General features: G+C 65.0%; 4 protein-coding genes across 6 annotated transcripts; 3 read left to right on the top strand and 1 right to left on the bottom strand.

Annotated features, from left to right (window-relative positions):
* Positions 1-63: 63 nt before the first annotated feature.
* On the top strand, positions 64-7,076 carry CDC25B (cell division cycle 25B). Its single transcript, XM_055703085.1, has 16 exons — positions 64-331; positions 681-757; positions 1,467-1,518; positions 2,422-2,463; positions 2,796-2,832; positions 2,976-3,083; positions 3,161-3,280; positions 3,469-3,603; positions 3,759-3,833; positions 4,082-4,255; positions 4,388-4,483; positions 4,817-4,879; positions 4,975-5,073; positions 5,373-5,506; positions 5,611-5,722; positions 5,945-7,076. The coding sequence occupies exons 1-16, from the start codon at positions 216-218 to the stop codon at positions 6,083-6,085; spliced, it is 1,581 nt and encodes a 526-aa protein (XP_055559060.1). The 5' UTR covers positions 64-215; the 3' UTR covers positions 6,086-7,076.
* A 759-nt stretch (positions 7,077-7,835) lies between these two features.
* On the top strand, positions 7,836-9,419 carry AP5S1 (adaptor related protein complex 5 subunit sigma 1). Its single transcript, XM_005435416.4, has 2 exons — positions 7,836-8,095; positions 8,861-9,419. Exons 1-2 carry the CDS (start codon positions 7,851-7,853, stop codon positions 9,276-9,278), a joined length of 663 nt encoding a protein of 220 aa, XP_005435473.2. The 5' UTR covers positions 7,836-7,850; the 3' UTR covers positions 9,279-9,419.
* Positions 9,420-9,421: 2 nt separating this feature from the next.
* On the bottom strand, positions 9,422-19,798 carry CD207 (CD207 molecule). The gene is made up of 5 exons (XM_027799937.2): positions 19,626-19,798; positions 16,324-16,393; positions 11,815-11,895; positions 10,947-11,059; positions 9,422-10,881 (listed from the first exon to the last, which is right to left on the bottom strand). Exons 2-5 carry the CDS (start codon positions 16,345-16,347, stop codon positions 10,443-10,445), a joined length of 657 nt encoding a protein of 218 aa, XP_027655738.1. The 5' UTR covers positions 16,348-16,393; positions 19,626-19,798; the 3' UTR covers positions 9,422-10,442.
* A 151-nt stretch (positions 19,799-19,949) lies between these two features.
* Positions 19,950-25,622, top strand: LOC102053278 (RING finger protein 145-like). Of its 3 annotated transcripts, none has more exons than XM_055703022.1 (10): positions 19,950-20,427; positions 21,780-21,888; positions 21,962-22,053; positions 22,487-22,722; positions 23,073-23,248; positions 23,393-23,533; positions 23,731-23,913; positions 24,168-24,315; positions 24,478-24,856; positions 24,945-25,402. In XM_055703022.1, the coding sequence occupies exons 1-10, from the start codon at positions 20,259-20,261 to the stop codon at positions 25,250-25,252; spliced, it is 1,941 nt and encodes a 646-aa protein (XP_055558997.1). In that variant the 5' UTR covers positions 19,950-20,258; the 3' UTR covers positions 25,253-25,402. The 3 variants fall into 3 exon arrangements, with proteins under 3 accessions (XP_055558997.1, XP_055558986.1, XP_055558975.1); XM_055703011.1 differs by having other exon boundaries at positions 19,951-20,427; positions 23,821-23,913; positions 24,500-24,856; positions 24,945-25,622; XM_055703000.1 differs by having other exon boundaries at positions 19,952-20,427; positions 24,500-24,856; positions 24,945-25,622.
* The last annotated feature ends 960 nt before the right edge of the window (positions 25,623-26,582 follow it).

Genomic DNA, 26,582 nt, shown 5'->3' with positions numbered 1-26,582 from the left:
GCCGCTCCCTGTTATTTTTCGAATATAAATAGGGGCGGCCGTAGGCGCGTGCCCGCCCTCCTACCGGCCGCGGCAGCGGCTCCGGAACCGTCGTGCCCCTTTCCCGGGCACCGGCGGCCCCCCTTACCCGCCCCCCTTCCCCTCCCCCCCTTCCCCCCCGTCGGAACCGGCGGCCGAACCTCCGCGTTAATTGATCGCTAATTGGGTTGCCGGGCATGGCGGCGCGGGGCGGCCCCGGGCGCCGGGGACTGGCGGGCACGTCCCCGTCCCCGGTCACGTCCCCGGTCACCACGCTGGCCCGGGACATGGGCAATCTGGCGGGGCTGGGCAGGTGAGCGGGGCCTGGGAGGGCAGCTGGGGAGATGGTGTTGGGGGGCCTCTTAACTTCCGCAGCTACTTCTGCACCCTCCCGGGGGTCCCCACGGGCTGACACCCCTCTGGCGGGCTGAGCACAGACTCCCGGGGCACCCCGGGGGTCCCCATGGGCTGATCACACACACCCCTCCCCGGGGCACTCAGAACCCCCCCATGGGCTGAACGCGCCCCACCCCCCCCCTCCTTGGGGCACCCCGGGGTTCCCCATGGGCTGAACACCCCCCCCCCCCCCCCTCGGGGCACTCCGGGGATCCCCGGGGGCTGACCCCCCCTCGCCCGGGCTGACCCCCCTGCCTTGCTCGCAGCCCCTGGGACACCCCGAAGCATGGGGTAGCCTCGGCCCCCTCCCGGGACTCCGTCTCCTCCGAGGCCATGGACGCGGGTGAGTGGTGGGTGCTGCTGCAGCCCCCCCGACCCCCCCGCGCTGAGTTTTGGGCCTTGTGGGGGGAGCTGTGGTTTGGGGAGGGGGGATCTGGCGATGGCGTGGTGGGTGTGTGGGTAAGGGGTCCCTGCATGTGGGAAGGGGACCTGGCCGAGTGGCTGGGGAGGTAGGGAGGGGGTTTGAGGTGGGGGGCTTCTTGGGGTGCGTGTGCGAGGCCCCACCCCCGTGAGTCAGTCCTGCCGGGCGCTGAGCCCGCGCCTGCTTCAAACTGGGACTTCCTCCCCGGTGCTTCCGACTGCGGCTCCTTCCTGGGGAGGCCACGGGCAAAGAGCCCCCAGCCCCGCTCTCCCAGGGCTCAGCCATGGACCACCCCAGCGGGGTCCCTGCTCAGGGTGGTGTGGGACATCCTGGCCAGGATGGGTGCTCCCAGGGTCGGTGCCACTCCCGGTGCTGCGCTGGGGGGGGGGGGGGGGGGGGGGGGCTGGCTGAGGGCCCCCATGCGCACACAGTGGGTGGCCCCCTCCCCAGTGCTGGCTGGAGTCCTGGGGAAGCACAGCTGGGATGGGGGGGGGGCGGGGGGGGAGGTGTCCTCTGCCAGGCTGCATCCTGCAACGGGGCCCGCTGTGGGCGCTGGTGCGGTGCCGGAGGGGCCCTGGGGCAGGGCATCACCCCCCCCCCCTCGTGCTACCCCTGCCCCTTGTTCCCGCAGGAGTGGGGCTGGACTCCCCCGGGGAGGAGGACCCCACGGCGCTGGAGGAAGCGTGAGTGCCCCCCATGCCGTGTCCCTCTCTTGTCCTGTGTGGCTGCTGCAGCGCCTGCTCCCATCCTGCCCCAGCCTTGCTGGGGGGCTCTGCCCCCCCCACATCACCCCAAATCTACTTCGGGGGGGTGGGGGACCACCCCGCCCCGGGGCTGTCTGTGCTGCTGCTCTGCACAGCTGCAGCAGGAACCCGCATAGTGCTGCCTCGCCATGGCCGGGCCGGATCCTGCTCCAAGCTGTGCCGGCTGCCTCGCCATGCAGTGGGACAAGAGTGCTGAGCACCCCGCTGGGGTGCTGCTGTGTGGGCTGGAGGTGTGCAGGGCTGAGCCATAAGCAGTGCTGCCCTGTGCAGGGGCAAGGGGCTCTGCCTGCCCCCCGCCCCCCCCCCCCCCCCATGTGCTGCCCCCCGGCCGTTGGTGGAGTGTGGTCGGCAGATGTGCGGGTGAATGAGTAACCGGGGGCAGATGGTGACGCCGGGGCCGCCGTGGGCTGGGTGTGCTCAGCAAAGTGCCGGTCCCATATGGCTGCCGGCCAGCACCGACAGCATCGCCAGCATCCCCCAGCATCCCCGCCGCGGGCGTATTTACATACAGGTGGAGAGCGGCGCCGCTGCCGCCGGCTTTGTCTGGGTGTGGAGCGAGGTCAGCGGAGTGCCCGGACCACCCTGGCATGCTGCTCCCCCCAAAACCCGGCACTGGGGTCCCCCAGCCCGAGCCCAGCGGTGTCCAGATGGGATTTTAACTCTTTGTGTGGCTGAAAGCCCTGGTGGTTTGGCTGCTTGTCCCCCTCACCCCACCCCCTGGGTGCTACTGGCCCCTGTGTGGGGTGGGGGCACTGTAAGGGCTGGGGCTGCTGGTGCTGTGGCACAGGGTGCCATCCCCCTCTCTGCCCTCTCTACCTACAGCTTCGAGAAAGCAGTGCTGGAGTGCAGGAGAGCTCTCAAAGAGTACGTGAAGGATCTCTGTCCCCATGCCCCCAGCCCCCAAAGCCTGGCTGTCCCTGTGCCCTGGCTGTCCCCATGCCCCCAGCCCCAAAAGCCAGGCTGTCCCCATGCCCTTCCCAGGGTCTGGATCAGGCCATCGGTGTTTCTTGGTGCCTGGAGGAGTTTTATCCCCGGAGCCCTTTGGAAGGCTGTTTCTGGGGAGGTCAACATGCCACTGTGGGGACCCGGGGGACAGACGGGGCTGTGCCAGCCCATGACAGGGGTGGTGGTGGGGGGGATGCTGCCAGTCCAGAGCACCTTCTCTCATTTGATCCTTTTCTTTCCGTTTCTTGCAGCAACAAGTTCTTTATCCAGAGGATCAGCTCCTTGCCGGTGAGTCCCTGGGGCTCTGCAGGGCTGAGCAGGGGGAGTGCCGGTTCCTGCAGCCCCCCTGGCTGAGCTGGGAGGAGGAGGGGGCTGGCGCTGGAGAGAGCAGGGGCCGTACAGCACCTCTCACCCCCCTGCCTGCCCCACAGACACAGCTCCAGGGGTCCAGCCCGGTCCTGAGGAACATCTCCCACTCCCGGGAGTTCAACAGCCGCAGGGCCAGCGAGGACGGGGGCCGGAGGGAGCCTGAGGACAAGGTAAGGGGGAGGCAGCAAGGCCGGGGAGGGGGCAGGAAAGAGGCAGAGGGGTGCTAATGCTGTGCCCCCCACCGTAGGAAGGGTTTGTCTTTAAGAAGCCACAGAGGCCGGGTCAGCGCAGCCAGCTTCCTGCCAGTGATGGGGCTGCGGGCAGGGACTCCTTCGCCCAGAGACCCGGCTCCGCACCCAGCCTGCTGGTGAGAGGGGATGGGGGGCTCCAGGGGGCACTGGGGCGGTTGGGGCTGCTGAGCTGGGACCTGCTGCTCCAATCTGTGTTTTGCCCTGGTGACCCTATGGATGTGGGTGCTCAAGGGGCTGGGGTGTCACAGCCTGGATTCAAGTGGGGCTGGCCCCACTGCTGAGCCATGGACCGTGTCCTCCCCAGTTTGACACCCCAGAGAAGGAGAATGTCCCCAAAGGAGAGAGCCCCATCATACTGCGCCGGTGCTCCTTGACCTCCTCCATGTCTGAGGAGGAAGATGATGGCTTCATGGAGATCCTGGATGATGAGGAGATGAAGGTAGGGCAGGCTCCTCCACCAGTGGAGTTGGGTGGACCCTGGCCATGGGGTCCATCCCTGCCCAGGAGGGTGGGAAGTGCCTGCAGGGAGTACTCGTCCCCTTCACACTGCCCTCTGTCTCTCCCCCGTGGCCCTCCTGGCTGCTGCCCTGGCAGAGCAACGCTGATGTGCCACAGGGGATGGAGAACCTGCTGACCGCACCACTGGTGAGGAAGGAGGAGACAGAGCTGGTAGGTGGCAGCCGTGGGTGGGGTGGATGGAGCCCTAGGCTCCCCCCCAGCATCTCCAAGGTGGGGTCTGGGGCCGAGGGTCCCTTGTGAAGAGGCTGGTTGGTGAGCAGCACTAGCTCAGGGGCTGTGGGCTCATCCTGGGTGGTGTGGGACCCTTGTCCCCGTGTGCTGCCCTCACGGTGCTGAGGGGAGCTGGGGGGCAGGGATGCAGACCCCCAGGCAGCAACATGGGCTCTCTTCCCACACAGTGTCGCACAAAGCGCAGCAAGTGCCGGCAGCTCTTCCGCTCGCCCTCGATGCCCAGCAGCGTCATCAGGCCCATCCTGAAGCGGATAGACCGGCCCCAGGACAGGGACACCCCCGTGAAGGCCAAGCGGCGGAGGAGTGTGGCCGGTACCCCTGGCGAGGAGGCGGCAGAGCCGGTGGGTGATGAGGAAACCTTGGATTGAGGTGTCCTCGCTGTGGTTCAGCCTGTCTGTGGAGGGACCGCCCCATGCCGTGGCTCTGCTGGAGCCCTCACCGACAGCGGGTGCCTCTGGTTTGTGTCCCTACAGAAGGCACGGCTGCTGCGTTCTAAGTCCTTCTGCCAGGAGGAGATCGAGAACCTGCTGGCCAACGACCACCAGGAGCTCATTGGGGACTTCTCCAAGGTAAGGCTGTGGGGATGCTGCCCCCCTTCCCCTGAAACAGGACTGTCTGCTGCGCCGCTGCAAGGGCCCAGACTGAGCTGGGGGCAAGGGGGCTTGGGGCTGTGACTTCCCAGCCTGCAGCCCCCATAGTGCACCCCAAGAGCCCGACTGCTGCTCCTCCAGTGCCAGCACTGTGCAGCTGCTGCATCTTTCCTGGGCAGACTGCGCGCACACACACATATACACACCCCTGCAAGGCGGGCAGGGGTCTTCTGAGCTGGGGGTGTGAGTGACAGCCCTGGGCGTACTCCCTGGCAATGGATCCTGACCCAGCACACCCCCTTTCTCTTCCAGGCTTATCTCCTCCAGACGGTGGAGGGGAAGCACCAGGACCTGAAGTACATTTCCCCTGAAATGGTAAGGGAGCAGCAGCCTTCCCCCCAAACCCTGCTGTGGGGCTGCCTGCCTGCCCCCCCGTGGCCCCCCAACTTGCTGACGGGCTGCCCCCACAGATGGTGGCGGTGCTGACGGGGCAGTTCAGCAGCCTCATTGAGAGCTGCGTGATCGTGGACTGCAGGTACCCCTATGAGTACGAAGGAGGCCACATCAAGGTCAGAACCGCTGCTGCACCCCTTGGGGCTGGGCTGGGGGACCCTCAAACCCATCAAACTGCAGGAGGGACTGAGCCCCCTCCCAGGGGGTTGAGCACCCTCTCTGGGGGGAGGGCTCAGCACCTTTGGAGGGGTTGAGCACCCTCCTCAAAGGTGCTGGGCCCCCACTGGGAGGAGGAAGGGTGATGGTGGGTCAGTAGATGGGGTGATGCTGGTGGCTGGGGGAAGCATACTGTGAGGCCCCCCCTGGATGAAACTAGAGGGAGGGAGGGATGAAGGTGCCTAGTCTCCCTTCCCAGGGAGCCATCAACCTGCCGATGGAGCAGGATGTGGAGGAGTTCCTGCTGAAGAAGCCCATTGTGCCCTTTGATGCCAGCAAGAGGGTGATCGTCATCTTCCACTGCGAGTTCTCCTCTGAGAGGGGGCCCAGGATGTGAGTGGGGGCAGTTTGGGGGGGACGCTGGGATTTGCCAGACCCCCCAGCATGGCCAGATCCTGGCTTGGTGATAGTCCTTACAGCACCTTCCCCTCCTGCAGGTGCCGGTTTGTCAGGGAGAAGGACCGAGCCTGTAATGAGTACCCCCACCTCCACTACCCTGAGCTCTATGTCTTGAAGGGAGGGTACCGGGAGTTCTTCCCCCAGTACCAGGTGAGCCCCTCCACCTTTGCCCCCTAAGTCTGGGAAGGGGGTCCCTGGCAGATGGACAAGGGCTTGGGGGGTGGGAAAACATCCCCTTCCCCAAACCCTGCCCTGGGGGGGAAGGAGGGGTCTGGCTCAGCATCCTCCCTAATGATGGGACCCTCCGGAGGGGTGGGGGGGGGGCCTGGGGGGGGCTGCATGGTGGGTGCTGATGGGGCCGTGGGTGCCCAGACACACTGCGAGCCGCAGGACTACCGCCCCATGCACCACAAGGACTTCAAGGAGGATCTGTGCAAGTTCCGCCTGAAGAGCCGCACTTGGGCAGGCGAGCGCAGCAAGCGGGAGCTCTACAGTAGACTCAAGAACTTCTGATGGACCTCCCCCAGTCCCCCACCTGCCCTGGGGGGCATCTACAGCCCCACACCTTCCCCAGGGGCTGCCATTGGGCAACATCCCCTAGCTCAAAACCTGGCCACCCCCAGCCCTCCTCCACAGGGTGCCTCAGTAGTGGCGGGGTGGGGTATGGTTGTGGTTTTACTTTTTTTTTTTTTTTTTTTTTACCCTAAAGAGGGTAAAAAATGGGGTTAGGTTTTACCTTAAGTGGGGGCTGTAGTGGGGGTGCCTGGGGCTGCTCCATCCAGGCTGTAAGTCACTGCCAGGTTCAGGCTTGCTCTGGGGAGGGTGTGCAGAGCTGTGGTGGGTGCAAGCTGCCTCCCCAGCTCTTGCCTCCCTGGCAGTAGGCTGGCATGCTGTGGGGCAGCCCCCCAGCCCTTCCTCTTGCACCCGGAGCTGCGGGGAGCCTGTGCCAGCTCTGGGAAAGCCACGGGGCTGCAGCATATCCCTCCCTGATCCCTGGGGAGGGGGTATGGAGCTGGGAAGGATTTCCCACCCCCACCCTCAGGGGCTTAACCAGAACTGTTCCAGAAAAGCACTTAAACCTCATTTGCAGCTGGTGGGTGCCCTTCTCTGCTTGGGGTAGAGGCAAGCAGGTGCTGCAGGAGGTGCACCCCTTGTTGTAATAGTCACAGACTGCATCAGCCTGGGTTTGGTTGGGGGGTTTATTTGGTGGTGGCTGGGATTTGTTTCCCTTCCCCTCCCCCCCTTATTTAAAGTAGTTTGTTTTTTTTTAAGCCAGCTGTGGTGAACTTTGGGGGATGGAGGGTTGTCCCCCCACTCTGGAGCTGGGCAGGGTCCCATAGGGTCAAGCACTTGCCTGCCAAAGCAGGGTGAGCTGGAGGGGAGGGAGATGTTTCCTTGGCTGGGGGCTGCCACCATCGTGCTGCACCTGTTTGTCTTGTTAAAGTTTTATGTTGTGTTGAGTGTTTTTCATACTCCTGGCTAATAAATCCTTCGGGAGCCAGAAGTAACCTGTGTCCTCAGCTCTGTGACTGCCACAAAGTGAAGGGGCATGTGTGTGGGGGGGGCCTATACCTGCCTGCCATGCACCCCTGCCCGGGGCCCTGGGGGAGGGAGGGGTTTGCAGGTGGAGGGCTGGGCTGGGGGCTTCCCTGCAGGGCTGGCAGCTGGGGCAGGGACAAATGATGTGTTTAACGGTGTCCCCGTAAGGTGGGGTGGCCTGGGCCCTGATGGGGACCCCTACTCTTGCATGGCCCCGCCCCCGGGTGATGCCAGCAGCTCCCTGCGCTGGGGCTGGCGTGGGGCAGCCTGGGGGCGCAGCTCTACCCCCAGGGCCGTGCATGGGGCGGGAGGGGGTGTGGGGGTGACCCGGGGGGTCGCACAACTGGGTGGTGCTGCCTGGGGTGGGGGCACCCCTACCCTGGCTGCCACACACGTCCAGGGGGATCCTGTCTTGGTCCTGCCGCTCTTCCGGGCGATCCTGTGTTCCCCCAGGCGCTGTCCCCCTCCGGGGGGCCCTGTCCTGCTTCCCCGGCCCTGTCACCCCTCAGGCCGCACTTCCTTCTCCCCCTGACCCGCCCGCCAGCCCCTATCCGCCAATCAGCTTTCCGGCCGCGCAGCCTCGACGAATCACGACCCGGCGCTGTCACGTACAGTGGGTGGTCTCCAATCTTCCCGCCCCTTCCCGGTCCCCGCCAATCGTCGCCTCTGCTGTCTTCCGCATCCACCATTCCGGCGCGCTGCGCCAATCGGAGCAGGCCCCTGGAACACTCGCCGACCAATGGCAAGCGGCGGAGGTCGGGCTGACTCCGCCCCCGTGGCGGGCGGCGGGCTGGGGTCGCGGCGCCTTGCCATGGTGCGGGCGTTCGTGCTGCTGGCGCTGGGCGGGCCGGGGGGCGCCTCCTCCCCGGGCCCCGCCCCCTGCCGCGTGCTGTACGCGCGAGTCTTCGGGACCCCCTCCGGGACCCCCGCGGGGCCGCCACGGGAGCGCCTTCGCCGCAAAGAGCAGCTGCTGGCTGTGGCCAGGTACTGGGGACCCCTCCGCCATGGGACCCCCCCCACTATGGGAACCCCTTCCTGAGCTGGGTTGGACCCTCGGGGCTGGGATCTCCTCGCCATAGCGACCCCCCCGCCGCGGGATCTCTGCCCTGGAGGTGCTGGGCGCGGTAGGACCTCTGGGACTGGAACCCCTGTCCTGGGGGTACTGGGCTCATTGGGACCCCCAGGGCTGGGACCCCCCTCCATGGGACCCCTATCCTGGGGGTGCTGGGCTCGGTGGGACCCCCAGGGCTGGGATCCATCCCCCGTGGGACCCCCATCCTGGGCTGGGCAGGACCACCGGGGCTGGGACCCCTCCCCACCATGGGATCTCTGTCCTGGGGGTGCTGGGCTGGGTGGGACCCCCGGGACCATGAGCCCCCTCCATCCCAGACCCCAGGGCCATGATACCCCAGCTTTAGCAGTCCCAAGCTCAGTGGGACCCCCAGGTCCGAGTCACTCTCTCTCTCTCCCTGTGGACCCGTATGGCCATGATACCCCTTCTTTTGAGGAAGGGAGCTTCTGGGCTTTGCAGGACCCCCAGGGGTATGACACCCCCCCTTTCTGGGTGTCTTTGGGCTCAGTGGGACCCCCCAGAGCCAACTTCTGGGGGGACAGGGCTCAGTGGTACCGCTGGGGCCATGGTCCCACAGCCCCAGGAGTCCTGCCAAGCCCTGTCCCCCCAGTTAAGAGGGAGTCACCCTGTCACTGGTTGGCGGGGTCTTAACACCAGTGCCCCCCCCTCTCTCCCAGGCAAGTGGCCTCCCAGTGCCAGCTGCTTCAGTCATCCTCGGGATGCCCATCCTCCCCCCAGCTCCCCGACGAGCCGATATCGCTACAAGGTGCCCCGGGAGGGCTTTTCCAGCTGCCCCCCGGAGACCCCTTCCCTGAAAGGGTGACAGTAGCCTGGCTGTCGGTGTTAGCCCTGGCCTTCGCCTTGGTTTGTGACCCCCAAGAGAATTTATCGTTGGCCGAAATCACCCTGCACCGCCTGGCCCCCCGCCTGCTCACCTCCTTGCGCCTGCTTGGCCCCGGTGCTGATGTCCTGCTCCGACCAGAGACCACTGACATCCTCCTGGATCACCTCCTGCCCCACGGACAGATGCTTTTCCTCAATGAACGTTTCCTCCAAGCGATGGACCGGGAGATGGGCATCAAAACACCCCGTTGAGCTACAATCGACATCCCCACCCCAGCACCCCCCAGTATTTCGGGGAGGAGAGACAAGGGACGGATCTGAGATGGTCACCAAGCCCCAGTGGGATGGACGTGGGAAAAGCAGCTGGGGAATAAAGAGCAACGAGCCAGCAAAGAGCAGGTTTTAAACCCATTTATCCTACTGCCATCGTGGGAGGGCTGGGGAGTGCGAATAGCTATCCCCATAAAAATCTCCCTGGAGCTGAGATGGCTTCGTGTGCGCAGGACAGCGGCTCCACGGGGCTGCAAGTGGATGTCAAAAAAAAAAAAGATGGTTCTCCCCGGTTTCTCCAAAACTCTTGCCTGCCAGCCTGCAAGACGGATGGGCGCTGGGTTCCTCTGTCCCGTCCGCACCAGGGACCCCGGAGTGGGGTTTCTCCAGCTGAGTGCTGTGGGGGGTGGGGGGCAGAGTGTGGGTCCTCTCTGCTGTGGGTCGGAATGGCAGAGATGAGGCGACAGGAGGGACCTTGTGGGGGGACAGGGCAGCTGGCAGGGTACAACCGCCCCTGGTGCATCAGGGTCACCGGGGTGGGGGGTTAAATGAACAGGCGGCAAGGCAGGACGTGGCATCAGGGAGTTGGTTGTCACCAGACAATGCTGCTGGGGGCCAGGGGACATGTGTGACACCTTGGGAGGTGGCAGGAGCCAGCACCTGTGTGCAGGGCACAGCAGGGTCCTGCCCTGGCAGTTTCTGGGTGCTGGCAGAGCTGGGGAGCCAGGAGCCGGTGTGCCCAGCTCTCCTGCCACTGCTGGGGTGCCAGGGATGGGGTGGGTGCTGCCTGGCCCTGCGGAGGGGCTGCCGGGGGGAGAGGACCCCAAACTCCTTCTGTCCATAACCACACCGGTGAAGCTGAAGCGCCTGGGGAGCAGTACCAGGCACCGGTGACACCAGGCTGCAGCCACGGCACGTCTCTGGCCGTGATGCTGAGTGGGATGCAGCCAGGCACACCGGTGGGAGCAGCAGGCACAGGGGGGGTCCCACCACCCCCTCCCACCATGCTCACAGGGTGAGGAGCTGGGTCTGTCCCTCCTGCGGCACTTGTGGGACCCCCATGATGTGAGCTGTGGCACCGTGGTTGATGCCAGCAAAGGTCCCCAAAGTGGGCTGGGCCGGGCAGAGGGCCTTGTGGGGGGGGCTTCACCGTGTGCCAGGGGTCTGTGGGGGCCGTGGAGTCAACGCCCCCTCGGCGGGGAGGGCGAGAGGCAGCCAGAGGAGGTGCAGCAGGGGCAGTTTAATCAGAGCTGAGCAAAGGGCTCTCAGTGCCACAGGATGGTGCCAGGGTCCGGAGCACTGGTGGCAGCGGCGGCACGGCATGGGGGCTTGCCTGGGAGCTGCCCTGCCCCAGGGGGGAGAGGGGGTCCCCGGGGGGCTCATCTGGCACGGGGGCGTGGGGTGTGGGGCTGGCAGTGTGGCCGGCGTCAGGTCACACTCAGGTCCCTTCTTGCAGATCCAGGGGAAGGTGAAGTTGCAGTTATGGTCATTCCAGAGGCCGTTGCCCACGGGGTGGATCTGGGCGCAGCTCTCCTGGCCCCATGGCCCATAGTCCGTCCTGTCTGGCTGCCCCGGTGCCCAGAAACTGCCGAGGCAGGGCAGTGTGGGGTGCTGGGGGTGCCATACTCCCCCGCCCCAAGCCCCGCTCACCTCTGGGCCTGCGAGTAGGCAGCCCTGTCCACCCAGCGCCAGGAGCCTCCGGGGCCTGTGGCCACCAGCCCAATCCAGTAGGATCCTCCCCTCGCCTCCCGTGCCAGGTAGTCCTGCGGGACATGGCGTGAGCGCGGACAGGAGTGGCACAAGCAGGAGGTGTGTGGGCAGGGGGCACACGGGCAAGAAGGTACATGGGCAGGAGAGGGACGCGAGCAGGAGGGGACGCGGGCAGGGGTTACATGGGCAGGAGGGGACGCGGGCAGGGGTTACATGGGCAGGAGGGGACCTCCGCCTCCTCCCAGGGCTTCCACTCCACCGAGAAGTAGATCTTGCCCCGGTGGTACTTCCAGCCCAGGGACAGCCCCTGCAGCCACCGTCCTGGCAAGCAGGTAGCAGCCATGGAGCCAGCCACCCGGGTTGGGGTGGCCCAGGGATGGGTGTCCCCCCCCCATCCCCCCCAGTGACATTACCGAGCTGCTCCTGCTGCCTTTGCGCTGCTGCCGGGCTCTCGCTGGGGCTTTCAAGACCCGCCATGGGGTCAGGGAGAGGAGCCGTCTGTGGGCTGCCTGACACCCCGGGCAGGGGCTAGGGACAGGGGCTGGGGACTGGGGACGGGGGCTGCAGGCAGGGGCTGGGGACAGGGGATGGGGACTGCAGGCAAGGGATGAGGATGGGGACAGGGGCTGTGGGCAGGGGCTGGGGACAGGGGATGAGGATGAGGGCAGGGGATAAGGGACAGGGGCTGCAGGTAGGGGCTGGGAACAGGAGAGGAGGACAGGGGCTGCAGGCAGAGGCTGGGGATGGGGATGAGCAGGGGACAGGGGCAGGGTTTGGGGTACTGGGGGCAGCCCAGGGTCCCACTCACCACTGGGGTCAGGCAGCAGAGAGGCCCTGGCTGCCACCAGCTGTGCCCATGCTTCCCGCAGTTCTGCCTGGCCCTGCACATCTGGGAAGGGCAGGGCAGCGGGTCAGCATGCAGCACCGTGCCCGGGCTGCCCGCAGGCTCCTGCCGGCTCCCGGCCCCAGCCAGGCTCCCCGGGACCTCCCTGGCAGCACTTAGACAGGGAAATGAGGGCTGCCAGGGCAGCCCCCAGCGCCAGGACCACCGCCATGCCCATGGCCAGGATGGTGCCCAGCATCCAGCGGGATGCAGCAGGAGGGGACCCAGGCGCCGGTGCTGCAGGAGCAAAGCAGGAGATGCCCCGAGCCGGGGCTGAGCCACACCGGGGGACCCCAGCACTGCTGCGGAGGAACCGAGGCAGCTCAGCCAGCTGCCTGCTCCTGCCCAGAGCATCCCAGTGGGACTGGGCTTGCCTCGAGCAGGGCTGGGTGGGTAGCGGATCTGCAGGGTCTCGTACAGGTCTGGCCCCGCTGCAGCCATCCCCGGAACAGGGAGCTGCTTCCTTGCATAAGCCGCCTCCTTCCTTGGCACAAGCCGGCAAGGGCAGCCCAAAGCGCCAGGAAAGGGAACCCAGCAGCTGGGCACCACAGCAGCTTGTGGGCGCCAGTTCCTGCCACCAGCCAGGGCGTCACATGTGTCCCCCAGCCCCAAGTGGACACACGCAGGGCACACGGCCATGTCCCAGCCCTGGACTGGGGCCTCCCTGACCCCTACCCCATGGCCTGGCCCTGGCCCTGGCCCTGACCCTGACCCTGCCTCTGAGGTTTTGTCCCAAAGCGCATCTCAAACGCAATTTGTTTCGCAGCCTCAGACACAGAAATGGTGGGGCACCCCCGAACCCCAGCAGGGAGCCAGCTCCCCAGCCCTCGCCCTCCTTATCTGCTGGGAGGGCAGGCGGGCTTCACCCAGGGCTGGCAGTGCACTGTTAGCAGCGAGGAGAAGGGTGGCTGTTATCATCACCACCACCAGCACCATTACACAGGTGCTGAGCAGGGCAGTGCTCTGCCCAGCCGGGAAGCCACGCCGAGGGCACGAGGATGGATCTATCCCAGCAGGATCTGTGACGGGTCAGGCGTGGGGGCTGCCATCTGGCACCGGGGGAAGCTGCATGTGCCCATACTGTGCTGGGGGCTGCAACGGGCACCGTGTGGGCTGGAGGTCCCCACTGGCGCTGAACCTCAGAGTGGGGGTCTGTGCCTGCTGCCACATGGTTTGCTTGGGGTCACCCCACACCAGCCCCAGGTGCAGTGGCAAGACACCAGCACTGTCAGCGGTGGCACAGAGCTCACCAGCACCGGCACTGTACCTTCCCCCAGGCTGCCTGTGCTCTGCTCTGGAAGCACCGATGTGGTATTTCAGGACTTCTGGCTTTTGGGTTTGGTTTTTTCCCCATGTTGGCTCAAACCACCGTTGTGGTTGATGCAGATACTGGAAATAGCTTCAAATGTGCAGAAACAGCAGTTTCCTGGCAGATGGAGGAATTGCCAAAAACCCCGGGGGCACATTTCCCCACAGCCCACCCTGCACCCCTCGGGCACAGGGCAGGCCCTGGGGCTGCGTGGTGGCCCCATGGTGGGCAGACCTTCATTGTCCTCCTCCCCTGCTCTTCCCCTTCCCCACTCCCCGCCCCAGGGCATGGGCCCCCTGGCTCAGCCACCACCAGCTGCAGTGACAGTGCCATCCCTGTCCCGCTCTGAGCTCCAGCTGAGTTACTGGAGCTGGCTGCCAGCACCGAACTGGAGGCAGCCCCAGGTGCACTGGGGCAGCGAGGGTCCCTGCAGCCACACACACACTGCTCCAAGTTCTCCGCCTCACCTGCAAGCCCTCCCCTTTTCACTGCTCCATTTAACTTCCTTTTAACACGTATTTTTCCCATTGAAAACCCTTTTCTTAAGGTGTCCATGTAATGGACTTTTTGTGTGTGGCTTTTGCATTTGGAAGACTTTTGGGTTTGGCTGCATGGTGGGCTCTGCAGCAGAGCTGTATTTTAGTGGTTATCTCCAGTCGCATCTATGTGGCCAGCCCAAGGGGAGAGGAGCAGCAGGGCTGAGCATGGTCAAGGGGCTCTGCAGAGCCTGGACCCCCCAGCCCCGGCAATGCCGGGTTTCCTCCTGCTTGTGCCAAGGCTCATTGTCTGGGACTGGCAGAGCAGGACTCATGGACAGCCTCATCTCCCGGCGTGGCTGAGGACATGGTGCAGGGAAAGGTCCTGTGTGAGACCTTGAGCATCATTTCTTCATTGAACCTGGTTTTGCAGTTGCAAGTCTCTGGGGGACTGACTGAATTCTCCTGGTACTGCAACTGTATTTTGTGCCCTGGAAGAGACCTGCAGCCTCTCCGGTATTCCTCAGCATTTTGTAGACACTGTCAGCATCCTTCTCTGCTCAACCCGGTGCTGCAGCTCTGGTTGGGCTTCCAGTCTTAGCTTTGACATTAGGAAAAGATTCTGCACTGAGAGCGCGGTCGGTCACTGGAATAGGCTCCGCAGGGGAGTGGTCACGGCACCAAGCCCATCAAGTTCAAGGATGATGCTCTTAGTCATGTAGTTTAGTTTTAGGCAGTTCTGCAAGGAGCGGGGAGTTGGAATCGATGATCCTGATGCGTTCCTTCTAACTCAAGATATTCTATGGTCCTACATATTGGCATAATAATAACTAATTTATTGGGCTGCACTTTGCTTTTCTATCAATCAACACAACTGCGTCATTCCTACATCCTGTGGACACGGACTACAATGCCTTCAGTCTTTTGTTTCCTACCTACATTTTTATGAAGTTTTTCAGGGATACAGCACCACCAAATCTGTGCATGGCATTGGACAGAGGCACTCGCCCACTCAGAGCCAGCGGGACCTTGAGAGATGAGAGGATGTGGTCAGGGTTTGGCCTGCAGTGTTGTGAAAAGGGGTGAGCTGGGGCTGACATTCCCCGATGCCTGTCACCAAAAGGCTGGATGATGCTGGAGAAGTGGCTGAGGGTGCAAGTGACAGAAGGCTGGAAGAGGCTGTCCAGAGAGGTTGAGTCTCCTTCTCTGGAGGCACAACTCTGTGCAGCCAGCTCTAGGAGAACATGCTTCAGCAGGAGGTTGGGCTAGATGGTCTCCAGAGGTCCCTTCCAACCCCGACCATGCTGTGATTCTGCAGTTCCAAGAAACAGCCAGGGAGGAGGAAGGAAGCTGGCTCGTCTGCAGGTTGCACAAGTGGTGAATCATAGTTAACCCATCAAGACCACTGAGTCCACCTCACTGCGAGGAGCAGGGTAAGGAGCAGGGAGTTGAACTCAATGATCCTGATGGGTCCCTTCCAACTTGAGATTTTCTACAATTCTTTGACTACCTAAAACTAACCCATCTGACTAAGAGCATCATCCAGATGCTTCTTGAATGTTGTGACCATTTCCCTGAGAAGCCTGTTCAGTTCTAATAGTTTGATGTCCTTCTTCTATTGGGGTGCCCAAAACTGCACACAGGGCTCAAGGTGAGGCCACACCAGTGCAGAGTAGTGCGGAGCAGTCACCTCCCTCACTGGGCTCACTATGCTGTGCTTGGTGCACCCCAGGACACGGCTGGCCCTTTGGCTCCAGGGCACACTGTTGACTCGTGCTCAACTTGCCACCAACCCAAACCCCCAGATCCCGTTCCGCGGGGCTGCTCTCCAGCCTCTTGTGCACCAGTTTGTATGTATAACCAGGATGACCCCATCTCAGGTGGAGGATCCAACACTTGCTCTTGATAGAAGCTGTGGATGCCCCATCCCTGGCAGTGTCCCAGGCCAGGCTGGACGGGGCTTGGAGCAACCTGGGCTGGTGGGAGGTGTCCCTGCCCATGGCAGGGGGTTGGGACTAGATGGGCTTTAAGGTCCCTTCCAACCCAAACCGTGCTGTGATTCTATGATAAATTTTGTACAGTTGGTGATTGCCCAGCTCTCTGCAAGGCCTCTTTACCCTCAAGGGAGCCCACAGCTCCTCTTAGTTTAGTATCACCAGCAAACTTACTTAATATATATTCTATTCTTGTATCTGGATCATTTATAAAAACATTAAGAGCACTGGTGCTAAAATGGAGCCCTGCAGAACCCCACTGATGACTGGGTGCCAGCCTGCCGTGTCCCGTGTCCCTGTCGAGCCCAACGCATCAGCCAATCGCTCGCCCAAGGTACGATGGATCTGCCTAGCTGTGTGCTGGACATCTTGTCCAGAAGGATACTGTGAGAGACAGTGCCAAAAGCTTTGCTAAAATTCCCCAAACCCCACATCTGCTGGCTTCCCTTGCTCAACTAGATGGGTGATCTTGTCGTAAAAGGAAATTAAGTTGGTTAAGCAGGACCTTCCCCTTGTGAACCCATGCCGGCTATGACTAATGACTGCATTGTCTCTCAAGTGGTTTTCAATCACGCTCAGAATAACCTTCTCCATCGTTTTACCAGGCACTGAAGTGACCCTGACAGGCTGCAATGATCAGGGTCTTCCCTCTTACCCTTCTTGAAAACTGGGACAGCATTTGCCAGCTTCCAGCCGACCAGGACCTCTCCAGACTCCGGAAATCACTGAAAAACAGTGGAGAGAGGTCCCATGGTAACATCAAGCGATGTTATCATGACAGCACCACAACGTTATATGATAACATCAGGGGTGGGCAGGGGAGGTACAGCCCCTGCCGGGGAGCATTGTGCTGGCCCCTGGCCCCATGTCCCCATCCCACATCCATCAGTAACAGCAGCAGACAGCTCCAGGCAAGGATGAAGGCGGGGAGCAGCCACTGGCTGATAGCCGAGGGGCAGCCTCTCCCCCAAGGTCCCTAGCAGAGTCATGGCATTCCACGGTCAGGAAGAGGATGAGGCCAGCAGGAACAGCTCCATGCACATCCCCACCAAATATCCCGGCTCTGCTGGCAGACACACAGGAGTTACAGCCAGCGATGGCTCCTGTCAGCACGCGATTCCCCAGGGCTCTTCCCAGACTGAGCACAGCTCCTGTCCGGGCAAGCGTCTGTCTCCTGTTGGGGAGCAGAAAACCCCCAAGTGATTCAAGATCAGCTTCGCAGCAGCAGGCAGGAGCCCTCACTGCAGGCTGCAGAGCCAAGCCAAGCCATGAAACTGAACAAATAATGCCAGCCAGTGAAAAATTCCTTCAAAACAGGATGGTGTCTGCATGCCATCCCCAAACAGCAGAGCTGCCACACAAGGGACACCCATCACCCCGTGCCTCTCTGCATGTGGGGTTTGCCCAAACCTTCCCTGCACCCCCCTCTGGCCTAGCCAGTCCCAATGCAGCCCGCTTTCTGACGAGGAGCTGGAGGAGCAAACCTTGTCTTGGGGCCCTGCCGAGATCACCTGCAACAAACAGCCCCCCTGCACTCAGCCAGCTGCCCACCCGCCCCTCCAGCCATCCCTCCATCCCTCTATCCATCCATCCCTGCATCCCTCTACACATCCGTTCCTCCATCCCTCATCCATCCACCTGTCTGTCCATCCCTCCCTCCTTCACCTGGGTGTGTCTCTGGTTCTGAGCTAATCTAATCCAACCTAGTGCAATCCACTCACCCGAGGGTGGGTGTCTCACCCCATTACCCGAGGCCAAAGCCAAACAGCAGCACCCTCCCACCCAAGGGACCCTGACCCCCCCCCCCCCAGCAGGAGGACCACGTGGTGTGGGGTGGGTGCTGAAGCAGCATGGGTGCTCTGACCTGGCTGGGTGCAGCCCTGGGCACTGGGGACGGTGGGCGTCAGGGCCAATGCGGCCGGTTGTTGCAAGGGGGGGCGGGGGGGGGGGGAGGCGGGCAATCTCTGAGCAGGGATGCTCCTGCCTGGAGCTCTGGGCTGGGCCGGGGCTGCCTGGAGCTGCTTCTCCTCCTTTGCCATCTTCCTTGGCAGCTTCTCAGCCAGCTGCCCCCCCCAAGCACCGCCACGAGCACCCTGGCTCAGCACAGGGGATGCCACCCGCACGCTGGCCACAGGCACCAAGGAAATGCCTCGGGAGCAGGACATGTGTCCCCTTTCAGCCCACTGCAGCTGGGCCCAGGACAGGGAGTCCCCCGGGGGCATGAGGGGGTCAGATGGTGCTGGGGTTCTGGGGTGAGGGTTCCAGCTGGGGGGGACCCTGGGACATGGGGTCCCGAGTCCCATGCTTGGGGATCCCAGGGTGCGGGTTTTCCAGATTATGGGGGTCTGGGGACATGGGGCATCGCATGGTGCGGAGCTCCTGGAGTAGGGGGTCCTGGCTGCTCTCCAGTGGGGGTAACGAGAAGAGGGTGGCTGATAAAGCCCTGTGGAGCTGCAGCCAGGGGTACTGACTGCGAGCACCAGGGAGCGGCCTGACTCCAAGGTCTGACTTCTTGCTCAGGCCCCCGGGGGCACACACTGCACGGAGAAGCCCATGCCCCCACTGGCTCACTTCACCCCCGCCTGGGGTAAAGCCAAACCTAGCAGAAACTGGACAAGTTTGAGGTGGGATCCCAGCAGGAAGCAGGGCTGGGGGTCCTGCTGCTGGCAAGGTTTGTCCCAGTCCCATCCTTTTCCCCAGGGAGAAAAGGAAGGAGCAGGAAGAGATGAACCCAGAGCAGGGTGAGTGCAGCTGCTGCCTGTAATAAGCTAGAAAAGGCTTGGCCCGACCTGGCAGGGAAGTGGCAGACTGGGCCAAACTGGGTGTTGCACCTCAAATCACCCTGTGCTGAAGCGGGAGGAGGAGAGCCCCAGAAGGGGGGCACACAGCTCTGCTGCCTGGTACAGCGGGAGGAAAATCAGCTTCACCCATGGGCAACGTGCCAATAAAAGAGCTGGGGGGGACAGGCTGCAGCCTGCGGGGTTCACAGGATTTCCCCCCTGGCAAAGCAGACGTACCCCCGGGCCCATGCACCCTCGCACCTGGGGGGACACATCTCTGCTGGAGCTTTGACCATCCCTGTCCCAATCTGACTCAAGGAGCTGAGCAATTCCCTGGGACACCAGACTCCCGCAGCAGCACTGGGGAGGGGGCACCCAGAAAGGACCACGGCAGGACAGGCCTGGGGTGTCCCTAGGCCACAGCAGCTCCACACCGGGACCTCCATGTGCTTTCAGCTCCCACCTTCTTTCTTAAAGATCAGCCCTGAGCTTTCAAAGCACCCATAGCACCCCACCACACACACCCCCAGCCACAGGGCACCTATGTGCAAAAGCAGCCCGGGGTCTCAGGGGTCTCCCTGTAGCAGTCTGGGGTCTCCAGGCCCCCTTGTGGATGGGGACAGCCGAGGACACCTGCCCACCCCCCCCAGCCACATGCCACTGCTCAGGCCTGGGCCTGGGGGTCAGTCCCCCGGGGACGGCCAGGGTGCCCCTGGCAGTGGGGCTGTGCTGCCCCCAACCCTCCAGTGCACCCCAAAGCCAGAGGAGGGTCTGTTCCCCCTGGTTTGACAGTCCTGGCCCCAAGCTGTCCCCGGGGGGCCATGCCAGACTGGCCACGACCCCCACCACGTGACAAGTGACGGGACTCGCCACGGCACTCCAGTTTGTCCCTCTGTGCCCCTGAGGCCCTGGAGGGATGGGAGCGGGGCAGGGGCTCACGGGGACCCCGCAGCAACCCCGTCCCCAAGGGCACCCGCTGACCCCAGCTGATGCCGTCGGGTCCCCCCAGCCCCGGCTGACCCCCAGGACCCCAGATATTCCCAGGGGTCCCCCCAGCTCCCGCTGACCTCCAGCCGATCCCAAAGGGCCCCAGCCCCCTCAGGTGACCTCCCCCGACCCCAGAGGACCCCGCCTGAGGCCAGATTACCTCAGCCGACCCCAAAGGAGCGCATCTCACCCCAGAGAGCCCCAGCTGATCCCGGGTGACCCCAGAGGAACCCAGCTGATCCCAGGGGGTCTCGGGCAACCCCCGAGGGCCCCGGGCAACCCCCGAGGGCCCCAGCTGACCCCTGGGGGCAGGGGACCCCAGCCTCCCGCAGGCTCCCGCAGCCCCTCCCATTCCCCTATCAAAATGGCGGCCGGAGCCTGCCCTCAGGGCCTGCCCGCACCCAAGATGGCTGAGGCGGGGCCGGGCGGGGCCGGGCGGGGCGGCGGGCGGGACGTCACCGCGGAGAGCCACGGCGAGCTCCCCGCCGCCGGCGCATCGCCCTTACCCAAGATGGCGGAGGGCATAGGGCAGGAAGGAGCGCCGCGCCGTCTTCTAAGATGGCGGGGGCAGCGTCAGCGCAGCTCTCTGGCGCAAAGCCTCTGCGCTACACGCTGGGCGTAGGGGCGGGGCGGGAGAAAGCGAAAGTGGCGGAGGGACCGGAGCGGCGGCGGGAGCGGGAGCGGGAGCGGGGCCCGCGGCCCGCCCCGGCGGGAGGCGGCCGGGCGGGCAGGCCGCTGCTGGGCGCGGGGCGGGCGCCCCCTGCCGGGCCGGGGGAGGCAGCGCCGGGGGGGGTCCCCCCGGTGCCCCCGTGCCCCGCGGGCCATGGCGCGGCTGGAGGCGGTGGCCAACGTGGCGCTGCGGGTGCCGGGGCTGGCGCTGCTGGACCTGCTGTACCGCTGGGACGCGGCCGCCATAGGCGAGCTGCTGCGGCCCCGCCGCGGGGACCCCCAGCTCCTCCGGGCCCCCGCGCTCCGCGCCGCGCACTGCCTGGGTGAGGGCTGCGGGGGGACACGGCGGGGGGACACCCCAAGGGTGGGCAGGAGGGGGACGTGGTGGGGGCATCCCAGCGGTGGGCAGGGGGCGACACAGGGGACACCCCGGGGTGGGCAGCTGGGGGACACCCCAAGGGATGGGCAGGGTGGGGACACCCCAAGGAATGGGCAGGAGGGGGACATGGTGGGGACATCCCAGGGAACGGACAGGCCGGGGACACCCTAAGGGACGGGCAGGATGGGAATATGCTGGGGACATTCCAACAGTGGGCAGGGGATGACACGGGGGACACCTCGGGATGGGCGGGAGGGTATACAGGGGACACCCTAAGGGATGGACAGGTTGGGGACACCCTAAGGGGTGGGCAGGAGGGGACACAGGGGACGCCCTAAGGGATGGACAGGAGTGGGACATGGTGGGGACATCCCAGCAGTGGGCAGGGGGCGACACAGGGGACACTCTGGGGTGGGCAGCAGGGCGGCACGGGGGACACCCTAAGGGATGGATGGATGGGGGAGGGGGACAGATGGACATGGTGGGGATATCCCAAGGGTGGGTGGGGGGCGGACAGCTGGGGACACCCCAGGGCGAGTAGGTTGGTGACATGGTGGGACATCCAAGGGTGGGCTGGGTGCAGACACCCTAAGAGATGGGCAGGGTGGGGACACCAGGGGACATCTGACGGGTGAGCAGGTTGGGGACACAAAGGACACCGCAGGGATGGGCAGGCTGGGGACTCCAGGGGACACCTTAAGAGGTGGGCAGGGTGGGGACACCCTAAGGGACGGATAGGTTAGGGACATCCCAAGGGATGGGAGTTTGGGGACACGGTGGGGCACCCCAGGGAAGGGTGGTTGGGGACATGGTGAGGGCACCCCAGCAACAGACAGGTTGAGAACATGGTGGGGACACGCCGAGGGATGGGCAGGTTGGGGACATGGTGGGGACACCCCAGGGATTGGCAGGTTGGGGACATGAAAGGACACGCAGGTGATGGACAGACTGGAGGCACAAAGCGACACCCCAGGGCTTGGCCAGGCTGGGACATGCAGGGGACACCCCAAGGGACGGCCATGCTGAGGACATGAGGGGACACCCTGAGGGCCGCCCACGCTGGGGGTCCCCTGCTGACCCCTACCCAGTGTAACGCTGTCCCCAGAGCTGGGGGGCCCCCACGTCCCCAGCACCGTGCGTCCCTTGGCGGTGGGGGGGGACAGCTGTGGGCCCGGTGCCCCACCTCACCCATGTGGCCCCAGCGCTGAGCGCGGTGACAGCCGTGTCACTGACGAGGGCTGCCTAACTGGCGGGGGGCTTGGCAGGGCCATCTCACCCCCTGTCCCCCCTCCGCAGGCCACCTGCTGTGTGTCGTGGTGCTGGTGCTGCCGGTGCGGTCCCTGGTGAAGCTCTATCTCCACCTCCTCACCGGGCTGCTGCTCGGCGTGGGGCACACGGTGGCCAGGTGAGCCCGGGGTGCTGAGGGGGCCGGGCCGGGGCACGGGGGGGGCACCAGGGCTGAGCCTCTCTCCCTGCAGGGACTTCGTCCGCCAGGAGCTGGAGTACGGCTTCCAGGGCGCCGTGTACAGTGACCCCGTGGCGCTCAGCTCCTTCGCCACCACCCTTGCAAGTGAGCTGGGGGGGTCCCAGCCCCCTCACGATGTACCCTGCCAGGGGACGGGGGGTGGCACTGGGCAGGGTGGGGGTCTCCGGTGCCCACCCAGCTGCCGGAGCCATCGCCTGCAGGACAGTGTGCTGGGTGGCGATGGCACGGCTCGGCTGGGTCACCCGCGTCGCTGGGCACAGAGCAGAGGGGTGGCGAGTGCTGAGGGGGTTTATCTGCCCCCGCTGCCCCGGGACTTGCGGGGGAAGGGGCTGGGTGGTCTCGGGGTGCCGCTTGTGCCAGGGTGAGGGCAGCCGCAGGGTTTGCCGGGGGGCAGGGCTGAGCTTCCCGGCCGGTGCCCGGCTGCCGGTGAGAGGCGGCTGTGCCCAGTGCGGGCAGGGAGGGGGCACGGGGGTCCCATCTCCCGCCGCGTGCCCAGGCGCCCCCGTCCCCCCCGCAGGCCAGCTCTGCCTGTGCGCCCTCTGCTCCCTGCTGATGCGGAGCCGGCAGCCCTGGCTGTTCGGTGCCCCGCTGCTGCCCGTGCTGGCTCGCCTCTGCGGCCTCCCCCTCCACGTCCTGCCTGTCCTCAACACCTTCGCCGCCACCCTCACCGCCATGGAGGTGCTCTACATCCTCGGCTCCCACATCCTTGTCCCCTTCCAGCTGGCTGCTGCTGCCTGCCGGGAAATTGCACAGGTGAGTGTGAGTAGGGGGCTGCGGGGCAGGGGGCTGCAGAACAGGGGGCTGCCAGGCAGGGGGACTGTGGGATGGCGGGCTGTGGGATGGGGGGCTGCAGTGTAGGGTGTTGCAGGTTAGGGGGCTGCAGGGCCAGGGGGCTGCAGGCCAGGGGATTGCAGGGTAGGGGGCTGCGGGATGGGGGCTGCAGGACAGGGGGCTGCAGGCTGGGGGATCCTATGCTGAGCCCAGCTTGATGCGGCATTGGCTGGAGGGCTGCCCGCTTGCACGGCTGGGCCCCCCGCACCCCCCTTGCCCCCAGGCATGGGGTGGGATGTGGGGGAGCCCTGCTGAACGCCCTGGTCCCACAGGCGGTGGAGGTGTACCGGCTGGTCGCACTGGGGATGTCCCTCTGGAGCCAGCTGGCCATCCCGCTCCTCTTCCTCGTCTTCTGGCTGGTGCTGTTCTTCCTCCAGCTCTCCTCCTTCCTTGCCTCCTCCAGCAGTCCCCTGGCGCAGCAGGGCCTCCTCTTCCTCCTCCTCAGCAGGTAGGGACAAGCGGCAGGTAGGAGCTGGGGGAGCTCAGCCTTTCTCTGGCACAGCTGTGGGAGGAGGATGAGGAGGGGCTGGGGCTCCGGTTTGTGCTGCCTGGCCCCTGCCAGCCCCCGCACTCACTGCGGGCTGCCCGGCAGCGCGGCCGAGTGCTGTGGCACACCGTACTCCCTCATCGGCCTCACCTTCACCGTCTCCTACCTCGCCCTGGGTGTCCTCAACCTCTGCAAGTTTTACCTGCTGGGCTTCGGTGCCTTCCAGAACGGCAACGTCATGCACAGGTGAGCCCGCGGCAGGGGGCAGGGGCAGGCGGGGGTCACGGGCAGGCAGCCCTCCTCCCAGCCCAGCACGGGGCGGGGGGGATGGGGTGTGTCGTGGGGGATTGGGGGACAGGGTGCATCCCAGAGGGGTGACCAGGGCATGGCACACGTGGTGGCACGTGCCTGTGGCTGCCGGCCTCACACCCCGCTCCTGGCAGGGGTGTGACGGAGGGTGTGACGCTGCTGCTGCTGGCGCTGCAGACAGGGCTGCTCGACCTGCAGATCCTCCAGCGGACCTTCCTCCTCAGCATCATCCTCTTCATCGTGGTGACCTCCACGCTGCAGTCCATGATCGAGATAGCTGATCCCATTGTGCTGGCGCTGGGGGCTTCCCGCAACAGGTACCGGGAGGGGGAGGCAGAGCATCAGGATCCAGCCCCCCATGCTGGGGGGCAGCAGGGAGGAGCGGCAGGGGTCCTCCTGCCCATGCGTCAGGGGAGAGCCAGACTGGGTCCCGTGTCCTCCTTGTGCTCCTGCCGCCTCAGGTCCTCGCTGCCTGGTTTTGGGCAGAATCAGTGCTGGAGGAGGAGGGGTCCTGGGGGGTGGGCGCTGCTCCCAGGATGGGCACAGCCCTGCTGAGCTGTGCCTCCCCTAGGAGCCCCTGGAAGCATTTCCGCGGCGTCAGCATGTGCCTCTTCTTGCTGGTTTTCCCTTGCTTCATGGCCTACAAGATTGCCCACTTCTTCCACCTGGATTTCTGGCTGCTGATCCTGGTCTCCAGCTGCATGCTTACCTCTCTGCAGGTATGGCAGCTCCCGCTCCCCCTGCCTGGGGTCTCGCTGGTCCCCCTGGAGTGGGTGTCCCCGCACATCCCATGCCCACAACCTGCTGCCCCAGTCACCCTCCTCCAGCCCCAGCTGGGAACACTGGGTGAGGGTGCCACGGTCTGCTACCCGGTCAACAAGGCACCATCCTGCTGCCTGCCAGGTGATGGGCACCCTCTTCATCTACGCCCTTTTCATGGTGGAGCTGCTCCAGGACACGCCGCTGGAGCGGATGGACGAGATCATCTACTGTGTGAATGCAGTGAGCCGAGTGCTGGAGTTCCTGGTGGCCGTCTGTGTGGTGGGCTACGGCACCTGGGAGTCCCTCTTCGGGGAGTGGAGCTGGATGGGCGCCTCCGTCATCATCATCCACTCCTACTTCAACGTCTGGCTGCGCGCTCAGTCGGGCTGGAGGAGCTTTCTGCTGCGCCGCGAGGCTGCCAAGAAGATCAACTCCCTGCCCCGGGCCACAGGTGGGCAGCTGCAGGACCACAACGATGTCTGTGCCATCTGCTTCCAGGTGAGCCCCCTCCCCACACCAGCACCCCTGCTCTGGGCAGCCGCGGGAGTCCCCCACCCACCGGGTGACATCCTTTCCCTGCCTACAGGACATGCAGGTGGCCGTCGTCACTCCCTGCAATCACTTCTTCCACGCTGCCTGCCTCCGCAAGTGGCTTTACGTGCAGGACACGTGCCCCATGTGCCACCAGCAAGTCACGCCAGTGGCTGCCGAGGAGGATCCCAGCACTGGGAGGGCGGCTCGGCCAGCACCGTCTGGCGGGGACGAGGTGCCAGAGGACAGAGGAGCTGCCACGAGCCCAGCCCTGGCTCGGCCCCAGCAGGATGGGCTGCTCAGTGGGGACAGTGTGGTCACTGGCCAGGGGGACAGCAAGGCGACCCAGAACAATGCGGCTGAGGACCACAGCCCCCACCACCCTGACACCTCTGCCCCATGGGATCGAGAAATGGGTGCCGTCCTGCAGCCCCGTGGGGACCCTCCTCCCAGTGTCCAGGACACGCAGCACCTGTCGCCCCCACCCACCAGCCTGGACCCTTTTGTCAGCCCCAAGCTCGGCGCAGGAGACAGCAGGGACACCCACAGTGGCCACCGCCCCTCCTAGCACCGCAGACTGCCGCCCCCCGTGCCAGGGTCCCTCTGCAGGGGCCGTGCCAGCAGCGAGCGGGGCCAGGACCCTGCGTGGCACCAGCATCCCCGAGTGTCTGCGTCCCCGCGTCCCCACGGACTCTTTTTGCAATAAAGCCGGAGCTGATGCGGCTGCACCCGAGGGCCGGGGCTCCTCACCTCGCCCCCCCCATGCCAGGACGGTGCCCCATGCTCGGCGTGTCCCTGGGGGGGCACAGGGCTCTGCTGCGGCGTGGGAAGGGTGGGCACCCCCTGGGTGCACGAGGGGGTGCGCGGCTGCCTTCTGGCCTGACCCCACTAGATGGCATGGGTGGCATGTGCTGGGTGTTTTGGCGTGGGTGGGGGGCGGCTTGGGGGGGTTGGGGTGGTCCTGAGGGGGGGGGATGGCCTGGGCTTGGTGTGGATCTTGCATGGGATGGTGTGGGTCTGGTGTGGGATAGCAGGGGCATGGCATGGGTCTGGTGCAGGATGGCATGGGGCTGGCACAGGGTGGCGTGGTCTCAGTGTGGCTCTAGCAGGAGCTTGGCATGGGGATGGCATGGGCTTGGCACGGGTCTGGCACAGGCTGCTGTGGGCTCAGCATGGGGGTGGCACAGGGTGGCACAGGCTGAGCATGGGGGTGGCAGGAGCTCAGCATGGGGCTGGCACGGGATGGTGTGGGGCTGGCAGGGGGTGGCGTGGGCTGGCATGGGGCTGGCAGTGGGTGGTGTGGATCTGGCACAGGATGGTGTGGGCTTGGCGTGGGTTCTCACAGGATGGCGTAGGTTCAGTGTGGGGCTGGCACGGGATGGCATGGGCTCAGTGTGGGGCTGGCAGGGGATGGCGTGGACTCGATGTGGGGCTGGCACAGGATGGTGTGGGCTTGGCATGGGTCTCACAGGATGGCGTGGGTTCGGTGTGGGTCAGGGGATGGTCTGGGCTCGATGTGGGTCTGGCACAGGGTGCCATGGGCTCGGTGTGGGTCTGGCACAGGACGGCGTGGGTTGCCTTTCCCTGCTCTGCTGCCGAACCCCCTTTCCCTGTGCCAGGAGGGGATGGGGGGGCCGCGCTCCAGCCCCACCCGGGGTCTCCATCCTGCCCCACTTAGCCCCGGCCCCACAGG

This window comes from Falco cherrug, chromosome 1 (genome assembly GCF_023634085.1).
Source record: "Falco cherrug isolate bFalChe1 chromosome 1, bFalChe1.pri, whole genome shotgun sequence".
NCBI classification, from domain to species: Eukaryota; Metazoa; Chordata; class Aves; order Falconiformes; family Falconidae; genus Falco; species Falco cherrug.
This window is presented reverse-complemented; position numbering and strand designations above follow the sequence as displayed.